The 20,904-nt window shown below is 43.2% G+C and overlaps 1 protein-coding gene and 1 non-coding gene across 2 annotated transcripts in view; both read left to right on the top strand.

Moving 5' to 3' along the window:
• Positions 1-20,904, top strand: part of lama1 (laminin, alpha 1) — an 86,011-nt gene that overhangs the window by 48,973 nt on the left and 16,134 nt on the right. Inside the window, exons 21-35 of the mRNA XM_029661076.2 lie at positions 471-607; positions 775-1,008; positions 1,164-1,307; positions 2,593-2,772; positions 2,856-3,041; positions 3,212-3,339; positions 3,452-3,572; positions 3,694-3,950; positions 4,277-4,366; positions 6,502-6,695; positions 9,249-9,391; positions 9,537-9,747; positions 9,976-10,132; positions 16,682-16,892; positions 17,626-17,742. Of these exons, the coding sequence (XP_029516936.2) occupies positions 471-607; positions 775-1,008; positions 1,164-1,307; positions 2,593-2,772; positions 2,856-3,041; positions 3,212-3,339; positions 3,452-3,572; positions 3,694-3,950; positions 4,277-4,366; positions 6,502-6,695; positions 9,249-9,391; positions 9,537-9,747; positions 9,976-10,132; positions 16,682-16,892; positions 17,626-17,742 (2,510 nt within the window). The remainder of the gene's footprint in view (positions 1-470; positions 608-774; positions 1,009-1,163; positions 1,308-2,592; positions 2,773-2,855; positions 3,042-3,211; positions 3,340-3,451; positions 3,573-3,693; positions 3,951-4,276; positions 4,367-6,501; positions 6,696-9,248; positions 9,392-9,536; positions 9,748-9,975; positions 10,133-16,681; positions 16,893-17,625; positions 17,743-20,904) is intronic.
• On the top strand, positions 1,503-1,645 carry LOC115131221 (small nucleolar RNA SNORA29). Its single transcript, XR_003863921.1, has one exon. It is a non-coding gene; the product is annotated as a small nucleolar RNA SNORA29 (small nucleolar RNA).

Below are 20,904 nucleotides of genomic sequence, written 5' to 3' on the forward strand. Positions count from 1 at the left end.
TCTCTTTCTCTCTCTGTATCTTTCTCTGTATCTTTCTCTCTCTTTCTCTCTCTGTATCTTTCTCTGTATCTTTCTCTCTCTGTGTATCTTTCTCTCTCTCGCTCTGTATCTTTCTCTCTTTCTCTCTCTTTCTCTTTTTCTCTGTATCTTTCTCTCTGTCTTTCTCTCTCTCTTTCTCTCTCTGTATCTCTCTCTCGCTCACTCTCTCTGTATCTTTCTCTCTCTCGCTCTCCCTCTCTGTATCTTTTTCTCTCTCGCTCTCTCTCTCTGTATATTTCTCTCTCTCTCTCTCTCTCTCTCTCTCTCTCTGTATATTTCTCTCTCTCTCTCTCTCTCTCTGTATATTTCTCTCTCTCTCTCTCTCTCTCTCTCTGTATATTTCTCTCTCTCTCTCTCTCTCTCTCTCTCTCTGTATATTTCTCTCTCTCTCTCTCGCTCTCTCGCTGTTATTTTTCTCTCTTCTCCATCAGAGTGTGAGTGTGCCCACACCCACGGAAACTGTAATGCGACGACAGGCAAGTGTATCTGCCCTCCCCACACCATAGGAGAGAAGTGTGAGTTGTGTGAGGAAGGTCACTGGGGTCACGACACTGTGGCAGGTTGTAAGGTAAAACACCTCTATAAACACAACTGTATAAGCTTTATAAGCCTTTATAATGCCTACATATGCCTATGTATGTTTTTTTAAGGCCGACATAGATGCTTCATAAATGATTAATAAGCACATTCATATCATAATAGGTGTTCATAAAAGCTCATCTTTGCCCCCCTTAGTCATGTGATTGCAGTGAGGCGGGCAGTTCTGCCACCCAGTGTGACCTCACCAATGGGCAGTGCCTGTGCCGCCCGGATTTTGCCAGGCAGAAATGTGACCAGTGCACCATGGGCTACAGGGGCTACCCAGAATGCACGGCGTGCAACTGCAACATCAACGGCACCAGAGAGGAGTTCTGTGATAAGGAACTGGGCCTGTGCAGCTGTGAGGCCCCAGGGAACTGTGTGTGCAAGGTACTGCAACCTCTGGTTAAACTGGTTTTTACAAGCAAGCAGTAAACCCACATGGGGGAATATCTTATCCGTTATGGTCTGCAATAGTGTTTTGTTTCATTGTGTCCTTTCGAATGTATGTTGTCTGTTTTAATGAATTGTTCTGTGGTTGCCAGGACAATGTGGGCGGAGGAGGCTGTGATGAGTGTAAGAAGGGATCCTTCGGCCTATCCGGTCCTAACCCGGACGGCTGCAGCCCCTGTTTCTGTTTCGGAGTCTCCTCAGACTGCGAGGAGCTCGGTGGGATGGTCCGTGTACCGGTGAGTAAAGTCTATCAAAACTCAACTTTGGGTCTGTTCAGTGAGATAAACATTATAGAAGGTTTAGATAGAAATGTATAATGTAGAACAGATATTCTGGTCTGTCGGATAGAATAGTGAATCTTGTCAGCTCTATTAATTATTTTTCTATATGCAACGTTCCTGAACATTTCTGGTCCCTGAACACAGCTCAGGATTCCTGTTTTAGTCCCGCCCATCTGCTTCCTCTACAGATGGGTGGCTATGCTAACAGGATAGAGAAACCGTCCGTCATTGTCTGAAAGGGTTGAGCAGCCTTCACTCCTCCACCTCTATATGAAATTACGGCACATTTTTCAAACAAAATACTTGTTCTTTCTTTTCTCCATTTGGGATGGTAATACCTTTGTTTGGTAAATCCTCTTATATTTTTCAAATAACAAACATTAATATAACAACTTGGCTCAAAATCGTCTTCTCTGGCTTGTTTACAACCTTGTAGCCAATTAACCAACGTTATAAGTCAAATCTAAAGATTCATGCTTGGAGCCTGGTGTTTTTCCTGATAATGTGTCATGACCAGGAAGTTATCATCTACAAGTTATTTGGAAGTTCTAAGCTATTTGTTCAGGTCATCCTGGCGATGTCTCGGTCCCTGCTCACAGTAACTAGTCAGCTGTATTCTGTCTCTACTCTTCTCATCTGTGTCTGGATGAAGAAAAGTGTCTGTATCCTCATTATTCTTTAGTGAACTGAATGCTCCTAATTAGCTTCGTTTTAATTGGGCACAATGAAGAGGAAATGAAATGCCGAGACAGATGCCTAAACAGGATGCCCATCTGTTGTGGGCCGGCTGCTTAGTGATGCCACGTACGGTGCCTGCTGCTCGCAGCCTGGTGTGCCCGCTGGGTGCCCGACTCAAGGACGCACGTGCCCTGTGTACCATTTAGCGTGGGCACACGGAGGTGGCACCCCCCCCCCCCTCCTCCCAGCCACCCAGGCAGAGGAATCTGAAAGGACCCCAGATGTAGCTAGCCGGGTCTATTTATTTCCTGGTACTAATTAGTGATAAGAGATGGCACAGCTGAGCTGGCGGTAGACCTACTTGTGGAGGTGTGAGGAAAAAGAGTGGTTCTTCACTGACTGGGAAAAGTTTGCAATAAACTGAATGACACGATAGTGAGATCTCTTCATATGAAGAACTGTAGGAGAAGCAAATATGTGTGTCTGCATCTTTGTGTGTGTGTGTGTGTTTGTGGGCATGTCTATGCACATGCTCATGCATTTGTGTATATTTACCATACAGATCACACTGGGGTCTGACCCAGAGCTGCTGCATGTGGTCAGTCAGCGTGACCCCCAGGGCAGTGTGGAAGGGGTCTACTACCAGGCCTCAGAAATGCTGCTGGACACCAGGGAGAAAGAAAACATCACACTGCCTGGACCCTACTACTGGAGGCTTCCCAAACACTACCAGGGAAATAAGGTGTGTATCTCAGACCTCTGTTACTTGTGTCTGTGAGAGAGCGATGCTGAATCATAAACATACACATCTTATTCTCTGGTTAGTTGTTGTCGTATGGAGGGAAGCTGTCCTACATGGTGGCGTTCTATGCTCTGGACGGGGCTGGCCTGGCCAACTACGAGCCTCAGGTCCTGATGAGGGGGGGTCATCTGGGAAAGAAGGTCATCTACATCGATATGCCTGCCCCTGACAACAGGGTCAAAACACATCAGGACGTCCCACTGACGGAGGTAAGGAGGGCACCAGAAACAATACCTAAAGCTGGACTAGTTGGACTACCATGGGTTCAAACACATTATGTCCAGCATGCTATAAGACTGTGTTATCCGGCTGAGCTAAAGCCTACAAATCCTACTAATGAATTCATATAATTAAATCTACTTTGATTTCTCTTGATCAGCACAAGTGGAAGTATTTCAACTCTGTGTCAGAGAAAGCTGTGAGTCACTCCGACTTCTTGGCGGTCCTGAGCAATATCGAGTACATCACCATCAAGGCCTCGTATGGTACAGGGTTGCAGCAGAGCAGGTTAGTACACACACACACACACGCACACATACATACATGCGCACACACACTTATTTTTGTGTTGACGCTATAAAGCGACTATGATATCAATATTGTGTTTGTCTTTCACTAGAATCTCCAATATCACCATGGATACGGCCCTAGAGGCAGAGGAGGGGTCAGAGGGTTTGGAGGTGGCATGTCTGATAGAGACCTGCGAGTGTCCAGCTGGCTACGCTGGACTGTCCTGCCAGGTCAGACAGATTTTCACACCAAAAACAACACCATTTATTATGTACTACTACTTACTACTGTGTTTTGAGTCTATTATTTAACTTCGTCTCAGTCATCGGTGTGCGTTTGTGGTGTGTGTAGGAGTGTTCCCCCGGCTACTACCGCCAACCAGTGACTGATCTGAACCTGCGGGGGAAGAGACCCCTGATCCAGCCCTGCGTGCCTTGCCAGTGTAACAACCACAGCCAGGCCTGTGACCTGGACACGGGAGAATGTCTGGGCTGCCAGCACAACACAGCAGGCGAGCACTGTAACGTGTGCGGCTCTGGGTACTATGGGAACGTGAAAGGCTCCGTCAGTGACTGCTCTCTGTGTGCCTGCCCCCTCAAAGAGAACAGGTACCTGTCTCACTCTCCCCCTGTCAGTCGCATGTTCTGATAAGTGACGTGTTGAATTTGGAGTTGAAACGATAATATCTCATTACACACATAGTATGTTTTTTTGAAGAGATAGTCCAACTACTGATTTCACACTAGCACATATTCAATCTCATAAGACGTATTTTGTCTTAGAATGCTGAAGCTGCTTGGCAATATTCTAGTTCAAGGGGGATTTAGTGAATGGGTATCCTCTGGTAATACAGACCTTTTCCCAGCAGGGGGCAGTGAGGAGATATAGTTGTGTGTATAGCACTGTTTGACAGTTTGTGTGTGTTGTGGTTTAGCTTCAGTCCTACCTGTGCAATGGAGGGAGTGATGGGAGACTTCCGCTGTAACGCCTGCAAGCCTGGTTATGAGGGACGCTACTGTGAGAGGTAAGAGAGAGTACTACACAGCTACTGTGGAGGTAAGAGAGAGTACTACACAGCTACTGTGGAGGTAAGAGAGAGTACTACACAGCTACTGTGGAGGTAAGAGAGAGTACTACACAGCTACTGTGGAGGTAAGAGAGAGTACTACACAGCTACTGTGGAGGTAAGAGAGAGTACTACACAGCTACTGTGGAGGTAAGAGAGAGTACTACTCAGCTACTGCGGAGGTAAGAGAGAGTACTACACAGCTACTGTGGAGGTAAGAGAGAGTACTACACAGCTACTGCGGAGGTAAGAGAGAGTACTACACAGCTACTGTGGAGGTAAGAGAGAGTACTACACAGCTACTGAGGAGGTAAGAGAGAGTACTACACAGCTACTGAGAGAGTACTACACAGCTACTGTGGAGGTAAGAGAGAGTACTACACAGCTACTGAGGAGGTAAGATAGAGTACTACACAGCTACTGAGAGAGTACTGCACAGCTACTGTGGCGGTAAGAGAGAGTACTACACAGCTACTGTGGAGGTAAGAGAGAGTACTACACAGCTACTGTGGAGGTAAGAGAGAGTACTACTCAGCTACTGTGGAGGTAAGAGAGAGTACTACACAGCTACTTTGGAGGTAAGAGAGAGTACTACACAGCTACTGAGGAGGTAAGAGAGAGTACTACACAGCTACTGTGGAGGTAAGAGAGAGTACTACTCAGCTACTGTGGAGGTAAGAGAGAGTACTACACAGCTACTTTGGAGGTAAGAGAGAGTACTACACAGCTACTGAGAGAGTACTGCACAGCTACTGTGGCGGTAAGAGAGAGTACTACACAGCTACTGTGGAGGTAAGAGAGAGTACTACACAGCTACTTTGGAGGTAAGAGAGAGTACTACACAGCTACTGTGGAGGTAAGAGAGAGTACTACACAGCTACTGTGGAGGTAAGAGAGAGTACTACACAGCTACTGTGGAGGTAAGAGAGAGTACTATTCAGCTACTGCGGAGGTAAGAGAGAGTACTATTCAGCTACTGCGGAGGTAAGAGAGAGTACTATTCAGCTACTGTGGAGGTAAGAGAGAGTACTACACAGCTACTGTGGAGGTAAGAGAGAGTACTATTCAGCTACTGCGGAGGTAAGAGAGAGTACTACACAGCTACTGTGGAGGTAAGAGAGAGTACTATTCAGCTACTGCGGAGGTAAGAGAGAGTACTATTCAGCTACTGCGGAGGTAAGAGAGAGTACTACACAGCTACTGTGGAGGTAAGAGAGAGTACTATTCAGCTACTGCCGGAGGTAAGAGAGAGTACTACACAGCTACTGTGGAGGTAAGAGAGAGTACTACACAGCTACTTTGGAGGTAAGAGAGAGTACTACACAGCTACTGTGGAGGTAAGAGAGAGTACTACACAGCTACTGTGGAGGTAAGAGAGAGTACTACACAGCTACTTTGGAGGTAAGAGAGAGTACTACACAGCTACTGTGGAAGGAGTACTACACAGCTACTTTGGAGGTAAGAGAGAGTACTACACAGCTACTGTGGAGGTAAGAGAGAGTACTACACAGCTACTGTGGAGGTAAGAGAGAGTACTACACAGCTACTGTGGAGGTAAGAGAGATTACTACACAGCTACTGTGGAGGTAAGAGAGAGTACTACACAGCTACTGTGGAGGTAAGAGAGAGTACTACACAGCTACTGTGGAGGTAAGAGAGAGTACTACACAGCTACTTTGGAGGTAAGAGAGAGTACTACACAGCTACTGTGGAAGTAAGAGAGAGTACTACACAGCTACTTTGGAGGTAAGAGAGAGTACTACACAGCTACTGTGGAGGTAAGAGAGAGTACTACACAGCTACTGTGGAGGTAAGAGAGAGTACTACACAGCTACTGTGGAGGTAAGAGAGATTACTACACAGCTACTGTGGAGGTAAGAGAGAGTACTACACAGCTACTGTGGAGGTAAGAGAGAGTACTACACAGCTACTGTGTGACTTGTTGGATCAAAGTCAGTGTCTCTGTCACTAGAAGCCATCACTACACCTCAGACTGAGACAAACGTTATATTTTCATTTTCTATTACATTATTTCTCCGTCTCACTGTTTCTTTGCCATCCCCCCGCATCTCTCTCCCCCCTCCCTTTCTCAGGTGTTCAGTGGGTTACTATGGGAACCCGTCTGGTCCAGGAGGGAAGTGTGAGGCGTGTCAGTGTAGTACTGCAGGTTCTCTCCATCTGGTGTGTGACTCTCTGAAGGGCCAGTGTGAATGTAAGGCCGGTGTCAGGGGACATTTGTGTGACCAGTGCGAGGCGAGACACGTCCTGGACGAGGACCAGTGTGTCTGTGAGTACCAACCCACCCACACACACACACACACACACACACACACACACACACACACACACACACACACACACACACACACACACACACACACACGTTAAATACTTTATTTGAATCCACTAATCAAATGTACAAAAAAAGGATGCCTGTATGCACGGTACTCAAGGGTACATAAAGCACCTCCTTCTCCAAACAGCTAGGTGGCCCATGACAGCTGAAACAGAGCAGAGCTTAGCCAATTGCTTTGCCCTAGTTTTTATCAGGCCCGCAATGCCACAACTGTATCAGAGGCCGTCACTGGCTCAGTTTCCATATCAGTCCATGTCCACCTGAGCTCCACTCCAGTCGGGTTGCACAGGTCATTGAGGTCCGGCCAGGCTGACCAGACACCAACGCAGCCCGAGTGTCCAGTTTTCCACTGGCCTTCCTACTGAAGCCCAGGAAGTTGTCCTCAGTGTCCCTGGTATGTGGAACCTTCTGCCTCTTTAGGTCCCGAAGGAGGGAAGCTCTGGCTAACTCCTTAACTGTCACATCGTCACAGTTGAGCATGTTCAACAGGTGAGTCAGTTTGGTAGCAGTGTAAATCCACTCAATATTCAGGACACCTAAACCCTCCTCTCTTTGACTCAGGAAGACAACGTCACATGTGGCGTGTGTGTTGAAGCATAGCCACTTTGTCATCACTTGAACAGTTCTGTTATTCATTTTCCTCAGAACCTTCTGTGGAAGAGGCACTTTCGCAAGCAAATCTTTACCAGGGCCACCTGTCTCACAGCTTCTAGATTCATGACCACGGGCAGAGGGGGAAATGTCAATCATATCAAGACTGGTTGAATCCACGCGGACGAGCTCCTCCACTTGTTCCCCCCACTCGCCAGCAACATTAAACTCATGTCCAAAATAACTACAGTTGAAGTCGGAAGTTTACATACACCTTAGCCAAATACATTTAAACTCAGTTTTTCACAATTCCTGACATTTAATCCTAGTAAAAATTCCCTGTCTTAGGTCAGTTAAGATCACCAGTTTATTTTAAGAATGTGAAATGTCAGAATAATAGTAGAGATAATGATTTATTTCAGCTTTTATTTCTTTCATCACATTCCCAGTGGGTCAGAAGTTTACATACACTCAATTAGTATTTGGTAGCATTGCCTTTAAACTGTTTAACTTGGGTCAAATGTTTTGGGTAGCCTTCCACAAGCTTCACACAGAGCTGGTGTAACTGAGTCGGGTTTGTGTAGGCCTCCTTGCTCGCACATGCTTTTTCAGTTCTGCCCACAAATTGTCTATAGGATTGCGGTCAGGGCTTTGTGATGGCCACTCCAATACCTTGACTTTTTTTTCTTAACCATTTTGCCACAATTTTGGAAGTACGCTTGGGGTCATTGTCCATTTGGAAGACCCATTTGCGACCAAGCTTTAACCTCCTGACTGATGTCTTGAGATGTTGCTTCAATATATCCACAATTTTCTTTCCTCGTGATGCCATCTATTTTGTGAAGTGCACCAGTCCCTCCTGCAGCAAAGCACCCCCACAACATGATGCTGCCACCCCCGTGCTTCACGGTTGGGATGGTGTTCTTCGGCTTGCAAGCCTCCCGTTTCCTCCAAACATAACAATGGTCATTATGGCCAAACAGTTCTATTTATGTTTCATCAGACCAGGGGATATTTTTCCAAAAAGTACGATCTTTGTCTCCATGTGCAGTTTTTAATGGTGGTTTTGGAGAAGTGGCTTCTTCCTTGCTGAGCGGCCTTTCAGCTTATGTCGATATAGAACTCATTTTACTGTGGATATAGATACTTTTGTACCCGTTTCCTCCAGCATCTTCACAAGGTCCTTTGCTGTTGTTCTGGAATTGATTTGCACTTTTCGCACCAAAGTTTGTTCATCTCTAGGAGACAGAACACGTCTCCTTCCTGAGCGGTAAGACGGCTGCGTGGTCCATGGTGTTTATATCCCAGACCAACGCCAGTGTCTCTATCAGAAGCTTCTAAAGCCATGACATAATTTTCTGGAATTTTCCAAGCTGTTTAAAGGCACAGTCAACTTAGTGTTTGTAAACTTCTGACCCACTGGAATTGTGATACAGTGAATTATAAGTGAAATAATCTGTCTGTAAACAATTGTTGGAAGAATTACTTGTGTCATGCACAAAGTAGATGTCCTAACCAATTTACCAAAACTATAGTTTGTTAACAAGAAATTTGTGGAGTGGTTGAAAAACGAGTTTTAATGACTCCAACCTAAGTGTATGCAAACTTCCCACTTCAACTGTATATGTTTCGTGACGAGAGTAGACTTTGTTGGTGTATTCATTAGTGTAAATGTTGGGGGCATATCAGTTCTAGACTTGTACCAGCGGTTACCTCTGCTGCATCTTTCATACACACACACACACACACACACACACACACACACACACACACACACACACACACACACACACACACACACACAGACACAGACACAGACACAACTGCGGTAATGTCCTAATTGAAATCTGATATCCTGAACTCCTTCCTCTCCCTCCCTCCCTCTCCCCTCAGCGTGTGATGATGAGTGTACGGGGGTCCTCCTGGATGACCTGGATGCATTAGAGAGCTCCTTCCTGTCTGTCAACCTGACCGGGGTCATCCTGTCCCCCTACAGCACACTGGTCAGCCTGGAGAACGACACACGAGAGGTCAAGGTAAAAGAGGGCTCATGTTATACCTCTCTGTCTAGGAGGTCAGGAAGTCACCTTTTGAACCCCCAGTCTTAAGTTCAGAAGTACTCAGTACACATTCAATGAGGGAAAGACTGTTGTAACACACTTGACCTCATTTCTCTCCTAGAATCTGATGTCTTGGGAAAGTAGCCCAGCATATCACCTGAACAGGGTGGAGGAACACTTGACAAATCTCACCCAGGACATAGACGGACTGCTACGGCAGGCTACAGGGCTGTCTGCTGATGGAGAGGAAGTGGCTCAGTCCACAGAGAACAGCGTTACCCAGGGGGCCAAGTTTCTGGAGTACATCACCACCATTCACACTGCCATACAAGGTACAGCAAATAGCAACCGCACAACATGCATTGCTATGTTTTTATATTCCATCTTAGGTTTCCATAGGAAATGTGTAACTTCAAAGTATGCCCATTTAGTGAACAATGTAATGTTTTGTGATATTGAACAATATTTGTGATATCTCCTGGTTGAGTAAAAGTTCAATATTTTTGTTCATAAGACAAATGGTTAACATCAAAGCCCCCCCCTCTCTGTGATTGACTCAGTCCTGGCGGAGGAAGCTGCCGGTCTGAACAGGACAGAGAACTTGGAGAAGGACGAGGCTAACAGCACACGTCTATGGGAGCAGGTGGCGGCCATGTTGGAAACCATCAAATTAGTCAACCTATCCCAGGCCAACGCCAGCGTCTCTACAGAACTCAGGTCAGTTAATGTTAGTAATACTGTTTCTAGTCATACTGGGGTGATTGACTATAGGCCTACTGTGTAACACTGTTATGAGCTGTAATGGTGTTTAGTAAAGCCGTATTAAAGTTTAGTTACTACACTATAGTACATTAATACTATGGCGTATTAATGTACTCACGTGGACTGGAAGAAACCTTTTCCTTTAACCTGTTGCGACGAGCAATCCCGTATCCGGGATCCTATTTATAGCCTCAAGCTCATTACCATAACGCAACGTTAACTATTCATGAAAATCGCAAATGAAATGAAATAAATATATTTGCTCTCAAGCTTAGCCTTTTGTTAACTTCTTGCTCCTACCCTCTACTTTTTTGAACATTTTGTTAAAAATCGCGCAACATTTCAGCGCCCTGCTACTCATGCCAGGAATATAGTACGTTCATATGGTTAGAATGTGTGTATAGGAAACCCTCGGACGTTTTTAAAACTGGTTAAGTCACGACTGTGGCTATTACATAACGTGCGTTACATCGGAAAGCGCAGGAAAACCTGATCACAGAAAATGGAAATAAATATCCTTGCGCCACTTCCAGCAATTGTTAACAGTGAGCCGAATTAGATAAGACCGAGCATTCAACTCCCACAGCATCCCCATGCAGTCGAGTATCTTGTGAATTTAATCCTCTTTGATTCTTGGTTGAACCGAAAGAGGGGCACGACGTACCTCCGGTCTCCGCCCAGATCATTCCGGAAGAGCTCTCTCCTGAAATTTTTTCCAAGACGACAGCTATTGATATGTACATCGCCTACGGTTGATTTTTATCGCTTATTAACGTTTACTAATACCTAAAGTAGCATTACAAACGTATTTCTCAAGTGTTTTGTGAAAGTTTATCGTCTACTTTTTGAATTTTAAAAAATGACGTTACGTTGTGAAATCGCTGTTTTTTTCGTTTATCACACAGTCTACATATAACGATATCTTGGCTTTATATGGCCCGATTTAATCGAAATAAAGACCCAATAGTGTTTATGGGACATCTAGGAGTGCCAACAAAGAAGATGGTGAAAGGTAATGACTGTTTTCTATTTTATTGTGCGGTTTGTGTAACGCCGAAATGCTAATTATTTTGTTTACGTCCCCTGCTGTGCTTTTCTGTTGTAGTGTATTGGTGCATGCTATCAGATAATAGCTTCTCATGCTGTCGCCGAAAAGCATTTTAAAAATCTGACTTGTTGCCTGGATTCACAACGAGTGTAGCTTTAATTTGATACCCTGCATGTGTATTTTAATGAACTTTTGAGTTTTAACTAATACTATTAGCATTTAGCGTAGCACATTTGCATTTCCAGAGCTCTAGTTGGGACGCAAGCGTCCCAGGTAGAGGTAAGAGGTTAACAACACTGTCATCTCAGATTTTCAAAATATGCTTTTGAACCATAGCTAAACAAGCATTTGTGTAAGAGTATTGATAGCCTAGCATAGCATTAAGCCTAGCATTCAGCAAATGTTCAGTTTTTCCAAAAATATTATTTGTGTAGACAAATCGCTCCGTTTTGTTCATCACGTTTGGGTAAGAAAAAAACAGAAAATTAAGTCTTTACAACGCAAACTTTTTTCCAAATTAACTCCATAATATCGACAGAAACATGGCAAACGTTGTTTAGAATCAATCCTCAAGGTGTTTTTCACATATCTATCGATGATAAATAATTTGTGGCAGTTTGGTTTCTCCTCTGAAGAAATGGAACGCGCAAGGACCTGGAGATTACGCAATAATTTTGACGCAGGACACCGGGCGGACACCTGGTAAATGTAGTCTCTTATGGTCAATCTTCCAATGATATGCCTACAAATACGTCACAATGCTGCAGACACCTTGGGGAAACGACAGAAAGTGCAGGCTCATTCCTGGCGCATTCACAGCCATATAAGGAGACATTGGAACACAGCGCCTTCAGAATCTGCGGCATTTCCTGTATGAAATTTCATCTTGGTTTCGCCTGTAGCATTAGTTCTGGGGCACTCACAGATAATATATTTGCAGTTTTGGAAACGTCAGAGTTTTTTCTTTCCAAAGCTGTCAATTACATGCATAGTCGAGCATCTTTTCGTGACAAAATATCTTGTTTAAAACGGGAACGTTTTTTATCCAAAAATTAAAAGAGCGCCCTATCTCGAAGAAGTCCGATGAGAAGTATATACTGCTTTCACTGGAACAGGCTCAGATAATTTGCTTGAAGAAAAGACTCAGGAAAAGGGGCCGCAGATCGGGTTGCCTTCTGAGAATACGTAGGCGAGTGAGTACTCCCACTGCCATCCGTTCTTCTTGCTAACATGCAATCAATGGAAAATAAAATTGATGACCTACGATTAAGATTATCCTACCAACAGGACATTAAAAACTGTAATATCTTATGTTTCACCGAGACGTGGCTGAACGAAGAAACGGATAATATTGAGCTGGCGGGATTTTCCATGCACCGGCAGAACAGAGAAGCTACCTCTGGTAAGACGAGGGGTGGAGGTGTGTGTCTTGTGGTGAATAAGAGCTGGGGCGCGATCTCTATCTCTCTTCTCTATTAAAGAAGTCTCGAGGTATTGCTCGCCGGAGGTAGAGTACCTTATGTTAAGCTGTAGACCACACTATCTACCAATAGAGTTCTCATCTATATTATTCGTAGCCGTCTATTTACCACCACAGCACGAAGCTGGTACTAAGACCGCTCTCAACCAACTCTATACGGCCATAATCAAAGAAGAAAATGCTCACCCAGAAGCGGCGCTCCTAGTGGCCGGGGACTTTAATGCAGGCAAACTTAAATCAGTTTTATCACATTTTTACCAGCATGTCACATGTGCAACCAGAGGGAAAAAAAATCTTAGACCACCTTTACTCCACACACAGAGATGCATACCAAGCTCTACCCCACCCTCCGTTTGGCAAATCTGACCATAATTCTATCCTCCTTTTTAATTTATCCATTATTTTACCAGGTAAGTTGACTGAGAACACATTCTCATTTACAGCAACAACCTGGGGAATAGTTACAGGGGAGAGGAGGGGGATGAATGAGCCAATTGTAAACTGGGATTATTAGGTGACCGTGATGGTTTGAGGGCTCGATTGGGAATTTAGCCAGGACACTGGGGTTAACACCCCTACTCTTACGAAGTCCCAAGAGCCATGGGATCTTTAATGACCTCAGAGAGTCAGGACACCCGTTTAACATCCCATCCGAAAGACGGCACCCTACACAGGCACCCTACACCAATCACTGCCCTGGGGCATTTGGGATATTTTTTTTAGACCAGAGGAAAGAGTGCCTCCTACTGGCCCTCCAACACCACTTCCAGCAGCAGATGCAGATTATACACTACAGGACTTTTTTTGCTAGCACAGACTGGAATATGTTCCGGGATTCATGCAATGGCATTGAGGAGTATACCACCTCAGTCATCGGCTTTATCAATAAGTGCATAGACGACATCATCCCCACAGTGACTGTACGTACATATCCCAACCAGAAGCCATGGATTACAGGCAACATCCGCATCGAGCAAAAGGCTAGAGCTGCCACTTTCAAGGAGCGGGAGACTAATCTGGACGCTTATAAGAAATCCCGCTATGCCATCAGACGAACCATCAAACAAGCAAAGCGTCAATACAGGATTAAGATTGAATCCTACTACACCGGCTCTGATGCTCGTTGGATGTGGCAGGGCTTGAAAACTATTACAGACTACAAAGGGAAACCCAGACTCGAGATGCCCAGTGACGCGAGCCTACCAGACGAGCGAAATGCTTTTTTTGCTCGCTTCGAGGCAAGCAACACTGAAGCATGCACAAGAGCACCAGCTGTTCCGGATGACTGTGTGTTAATGTTCTCCATCGCCGATGTGAACAAAACCTTTAAACAGGTCAACATTCACAATGCCGGTGGGCCAGACGGATTACCAGGACGTGTACTCAAAGCATGCGCTGACCAACTGTCAATTGTCTTCACTGACATTTTCAACTTCTCCCTGATCGAGTCTGTTATCCCTGTGCCCAAGGAAGCGAAGATAATCTGCCTAAATGATTACCGCCCTGTAGCACTCACGTCAGTATCCATGAAGTGCTTTGAAAGGCTGGTCATGGCTCACATCAACAGCATCCTCCCAGACACACTAGACCCACTCCAATTTGCATACCGCCCCAACAAATCCACAGATGTCGCAATCTCAATCACACTCCACACTTTCCTTTCCCACCTGGACAAAAGGAACACCTATGTGAGAATGCTATTCATTGACTACAGCTCAGCGTTCAACACCATAGAGCCCACGAAGCTCACCACTAAGCTCAGGACTCTGGGACTAAACACCTGGATCCTAGACTTCCTGACGGGCCGCCCCCAGGTGGTAAGAGTAGGCAACAAGACGTCTGCCACGCTGATCCTTAACACTGGGGCCCGTCAGGGGTGTATACTTAGTCCCCTCCTATACTCCCTGTTCGCCCACGACTGCATGGCCAAACACGACTCCAACACCATCATTAAGTTTGCTGACGACACAACAGTGGTAGGCCTGATCACCAACAACGATGAGACATTCTATAGGGAGGAGGTCAGAGAACTGTCAGTGTGGTGCCAGGACAACAACCTCTCCCTCAATGTGAGCAAGACTAAGGAGCTGAACGTGGACTACAGGAAAAGGCGGGCTGAACAGGCCCCCATCTACATCGACAGGGCTGTAGTGAAGCGGGTCGAGAGTTTCAAGTTCCTTGGTGTCTATATCACCAACGAACTATCATGGTCCAAACATACCATGACAGTCGTGAAGAGGGCACGACAAAACCTTTTCCCCTTAGGAGACTGAAAAGATAGGTCCCCCAGATCCTCAAAAGGTTCTACAGCTGCACCATCGAGAGCATCCTGACCGGTTGCATCACCGCCTGGTATGGCAACTACTCGGCATCTGACCATAAGGCACTACAGAGGATAATGTGTACAGCCCAGTACATCACCGGTGCCAAGCTTCCTGCCATCCAGGACCTATATAATAGGCAGTGTCAGAGGAAAGTGTACTCTGCTACCGCATGGCAAGTGGTACCGGAGCACCAAGTCTAGGACCAAAAGGCTCCTCAACAGCTTCTACCCCCAAGCCATAAGACTGCTGAACAGTTAATACAATCGCCACCGGACTATTTACATTGACCTCTTGAACACAGCTGCTACTAGCTATTTGTTTGTTACCTCTGCATAGTCACTTCTCCCCCACCTACATGTACAGATTACCTCAACTATCCTGTATCCCTGCACACTGACTCAGTACCGGTGCCCCCTGTATTTAGCCTCGTTATTGTTATTCTTATTGTGTTACTTTTCATTATTACTTTTTATTTTAGTCTACTTGGTAAATATTTTCTTCTTCTTGAACTGCGCTCTTGGTGAAGGGCTTGTAAGTAAACATTTCACGAATACACTTCTTGTATTCGGCACATGTGGCAAATAAAGTTGGATTCGATTTTTTTATTTGATTTGGTGAAGCGTGATTCATCACTCCAGAGAACGCGTTTCCACTGCTCCAGAGTCCAATGGCGGCAAGCTTGACACCACTCCAGCCGACGCTTGGCATTGCGCATGGTGATCTTAGGTTTGTGTGCGGCTGCTCGGCCATCAAAACCCATTTCAAAAGCTCCCGACTCCACTTTGTCCATGACAGCCAACAGAGGCTCATCATAAGACATCCCTTCTTCCATGTGTCTCTTAGGGTCAATCTTCAATGAGTTTAAGTTTTATTTTTGTAATAAAACGTTGCTTCCAGAGCCAGTTTGGAACTCGGTAGAAAACAGATGATTTTTACGCGCTACAAACTTCAGCACTCGGGGGTCCTGTTCTGTGAGCTTGTATGGCCTACCACTTTGCGGCTGAGCTGTTGTTGCTCCTTCACAATAACAGCACTTACAGTTGACCGGGGAAGCTCTAGCAGGGCAGAAGTTTGACAAACTGACTTGTTGGAAAGTTAGCATCCTATGACGGTGCCATGTTGAAAGTCACTGAGCTATTCAGTACGGGCCAATCTCCTGGCAATGTTTGTCTATGGTGATTGCATGGCTGTGTGCTCAATTTTATACACCTGTCAACAACAGGTGTGGCTGAAATAGCCGAATCCACTCATTTGAAGAGGTGTCAACATACACTGCATGCCCCCCTCCCTTTTGTACACTGCTGCTACTCGATGTTTCTTATCTATGCATAGTCACTTCACCCCTACTGACAGTACTTGTACAAATTACCTCAACTAACCTGTACTCTCGCACACTGACTCGGTACCGGTACCCCCTGTATATAGCCTCGTTATTGTTATTGTGTTGCTTTTTATGATTATTTTTTACTTTAGTCTATTTGGTAAATACTTTCTTAACTCTTCTTGAACTGCACCGTTGGTTAAGGGCTTGTAAGTAAGCATTTCACGGTAAGGTCTACAATTGTTGTATTCAGCGCATGTGACAAATAAAATTTGATTTGATTTTGATTTGATTAATTCATTTTGAAGTGACTAATCCACCTGTACCACAGTGCTACCGAGGCTCTCCTCCAGAGGGTGCTGGAGGACCTTCTGGAGCCCCAGGGGGCGATAGAGTCCCAGATCCTCAACATCTCTAACACCCTGACTGAACACCACCAACAGCTAGAGGATGCCCATGCCCTACTGATGACTGCCAGGGAGAACAACAACCACACACACACCCTGCTGGGGAGCATCTACATCAACCTGCCAGAGTACCAGGTGAGTACACTTACTATAATCACTGTACTCACACTTACTATAATCACTGTACTGAGTACTCACACTCACTATAATTACTTTCCCAAACTTACTATAATCACTGTACTCACACTTACTATAATCACTGTACTGAGTACTCACACTCACTATAATCACTCTACCAAACTTACTATAATCACTGTATTCAGTACTCAAATATTAATTTGTTCCTTGTGCTGTTGGACTACTAAATGCAAAGTAAATTGTATCAGTATATGTACTTATCTATCTAGTGCAGTTGGGACAGTGGTCGTTTGTGAGTGAATGTATTAATATCCTCTATGTTGTTAGTGAATGCAGCATGATGGACTGACTGGTTTAAATGTGCCTGATATGAGAATGTGTGTATATGTGTATCCTGGATGGACAATGTTTTATTCTATTACATGTATTCTATTATATTCGTCTATGATCTGTACTCAGTATTCACACTTACTATATACTCACTATACTCAAGTATTTTAACGTAACATAAATAACATGTAGTCGAGTTTGACAATATTGTTGATCTGTGCCAAATCATATCAGGTCACTTTTATTCAAATGTAGGGAATATACACGTACAATGTAGTCAAATGTACTTTGCGAAGTGATTTGATTTGGACTTTTGGTCATCTTCAAACATCGTAACTGTAGAAGGTCTATACATTTCTCCTGTAGTTGTATTTAGACTGTGTTGTCTCTGTGTGCGTAGGGTCTGAAGCAGAATGTGAGCCGGCTGAACCAGACAGCAGAAACCCAACTAGAGGAGACTCAGGACATCCTGGCTGATGCTGTCAATCTAGCAGAGGACATGAGCAACGGCACCTCTGTAAGTCACACCATAACACCACAGTACCACCATATCCATATCAAATACAGGGGATATACTGTATAACTGCAATAAAGTAGCATCCCCCTATTGTGTGAATGTGTTGATTTAAACTTTATTTAAGCAGGAGGTCACTTTACATAAAAAAATGTTGTTCTATGTTTTAAAAAGGCTGTATTGCTAGTAGAGTCTGTGTTTTAAAAAGGCTGTATTGCTAGTAGAGTCTGTGTTTTAAAAAGACTGTATTGCTAGTAGAGTCTGTGTTTTAAAAATACTGTATTGCTAGTAGAGTCTGTGTTTTAAAAAGGCTGTATTGCTAGTAGAGTCTGTGTTTTAAAAAGACTGTATTGCTAGTAGAGTCTGTGTTTTAAAAAGACTGTATTGCTAGTAGAGTCTGTGTTTTAAAAAGACTGTATTGCTAGTAGAGTCTGTGTTTAAAAAAAGACTGTATTACTAGTAGAGTCTGTGTTTTAAAAAGGCTGTATTGCTAGTAGAGTCTGTGTTTTAAAAAGGCTGTATTGTGTTTTAAAAAGGCTGTATTGCTAGTAGAGTCTGTGTTTTAAAAAGGCTGTATTGCTAGTAGAGTCTGTGTTTTAAAAATACTGTATTGGAGTCTGTGTGGCTGTATTGCTAGTAGAGTCTGTGTTTTAAAAGACTGTATTGCTAGTAGAGTCTGTGTTTTAAAAATACTGTATTGCTAGTAGAGTCTGTGTTTTAAAAAGGCTGTATTGCTAGTAGAGTCTGTGTTTTAAAAAGACTGTATTGCTAGTAGAGTCTGTGTTTTAAAAAGACTGTATTGCTAGTAGAGTCTGTGTTTTAAAAAGACTGTATTGCTAGTAGAGTCTGTGTTTTAAAAAGACTGTATTACTAGTAGAGTCTGTGTTTTAAAAAGTAGAGTCTGTGTTTTAAAAGACTGTATTGCTAGTAGAGTCTGTGTTTTAAAAAGGCTGTATTGCTAGTAGAGTCTGTGTTTTAAAAAGGCTGTATTGCTAGTAGAGTCTGTGTTTTAAAAAGGCTGTATTGCTAGTAGAGTCTGTGTTTTAAAAAGGCTGTATTGCTAGTAGAGTCTGTGTTTTAAAAAGGCTAGTAGAGTCTGTGTTTTAAAAGCTAGTAGAGTCTGTGTTTTAAAAAGCTGTATTGCTAGTAGAGTCTGTGTTTTAAAAAGACTGTATTGCTAGTAGAGTCTGTGTTTTAAAAAGGCTGTATTGCTAGTAGAGTCTGTGTTTTAAAAAGACTGTATTGCTAGTAGAGTCTGTGTTTTAAAAAGACTGTATTGCTAGTAGAGTCTGTGTTTTAAAAAGGCTGTAGTAGAGTCTGCTATTGTAGTAGAGTCTGTGTTTTTTTAAAAAGACTGTATTGCTAGTAGAGTCTGTGTTTTAAAAAGACTGTATTGCTAGTAGAGTCTGTGTTTTAAAAAGGCTGTATTGCTAGTAGAGTCTGTGTTTTAAAAAGACTGTATTGCTAGTAGAGTCTGTGTTTTAAAAAGACTGTATTGCTAGTAGAGTCTGTGTTTTAAAAAGACTGTATTGCTAGTAGAGTCTGTGTTTTAAAAAGACTGTATTGCTAGTAGAGTCTGTGTTTTAAAAAGGCTGTATTGCTAGTAGAGTCTGTGTTTTAAAAGGCTGTATTGCTAGTAGAGTCTGTGTTTTAAAAAGGCTGTATTGCTAGTAGAGTCTGTGTTTTAAAAAGGCTGTATTGCTAGTAGAGTCTGTGTTTTAAAAGGCTGTATTGCTAGTAGAGTCTGTGTTTTAAAAGGCTGTATTGCTAGTAGAGTCTGTGTTTTAAAAAGGCTGTATTGCTAGTAGAGTCTGTTTTTTTAAAGGCTGTATTGCTAGTAGAGTCTGTGTTTTAAAAATACTGTATTGCCAGTAGAGTCTGTGTTTTAAAAAAATTGCTAGTAGACTGTAAAAGGCTGTATTGCTAGTAGAGTCTGTGTTTTAAAAAGGCTGTATTGCTAGTAGAGTCTGTGTTTTAAAAGACTGTATTGCTAGTAGAGTCTGTGTTTTAAAAAGCTAGTAGAGTCTGTGTTTTAAAAAGACTGTATTGCTAGTAGAGTCTGTGTTTTAAAAAGACTGTATTGCTAGTAGAGTCTGTGTTTAAAAAAAGACTGTATTACTAGTAGAGTCTGTGTTTTAAAAAGACTGTATTGCTAGTAGAGTCTGTGTTTTAAAAAGGCTGTATTGCTAGTAGAGTCTGTGTTTTAAAAGACTGTATTGCTAGTAGAGTCTGTGTTTTAAAAGTGTATTGCTAGTAGTCTGTGTTTTAAAAAGGCTGTATTGCTAGTAGAGTCTGTGTTTTAAAAAGACTGTATTGCTAGTAGAGTCTGTGTTTTAAAAAGACTGTATTACTAGTAGAGTCTGTGTTTTAAAAAGACTGTATTGCTAGTAGAGTCTGTGTTTTAAAAAGGCTGTTTTAAAAGACTTGCTAGTAGAGTCTGTGTTTTAAAAAGACTGTATTGCTAGTAGAGTCTGTGTTTTAAAAAGGCTGTATTGCTAGTAGAGTCTGTGTTTTAAAAATACTGTATTGCTAGTAGAGTCTGTGTTTTAAAAATTGCTAGGCTGTATTGCTAGTAGAGTCTGTGTTTTAAAAGGCTGTATTGCTAGTAGAGTCTGTGTTTTAAAAAAAAGCTTAAAGACTGTATTGCTAGTAGAGTCTGTGTTTTAAAAAGGCTAAAAAGAGTCTGTATTTTTAAAGCTGTAGTAGAGTCTGTGTTTTAAAAAGGCTGTATTGCTAGTAGAGTCTGTGTTTTAAAAAGGCTGTATTGCTAGTAGAGTCTGTTTTTTTAAAGACTGTATTGCTAGTAGAGTCTGTGTTTTAAAAAGACTGTATTGCTAGTAGAGTCTGTGTTTTAAAAAGGCTGTATTGCTAGTAGAGTCTGTGTTTTAAAAAGGCTGTATTGCTAGTAGAGTCTGTGTTTTAAAAAGGCTGTATTGCTAGTAGAGTCTGTGTTTTAAAAGACTGTATTGCTAGTAGAGTCTGTGTTTTAAAAAGGCTGTATTGCTAGTAGAGTCTGTGTTTTAAAAAGACTGTATTGCTAGTAGAGTCTGTGTTTAAAAAAAGACTGTATTACTAGTAGAGTCTGTGTTTTAAAAAGACTGTATTGCTAGTAGAGTCTGTGTTTTAAAAAGACTGTATTGCTAGTAGAGTCTGTGTTTTAAAAAG

Source organism: Oncorhynchus nerka, linkage group LG6 (assembly GCF_034236695.1).
Source record: "Oncorhynchus nerka isolate Pitt River linkage group LG6, Oner_Uvic_2.0, whole genome shotgun sequence".
Lineage (NCBI taxonomy): Eukaryota > Metazoa > Chordata > Actinopteri > Salmoniformes > Salmonidae > Oncorhynchus > Oncorhynchus nerka.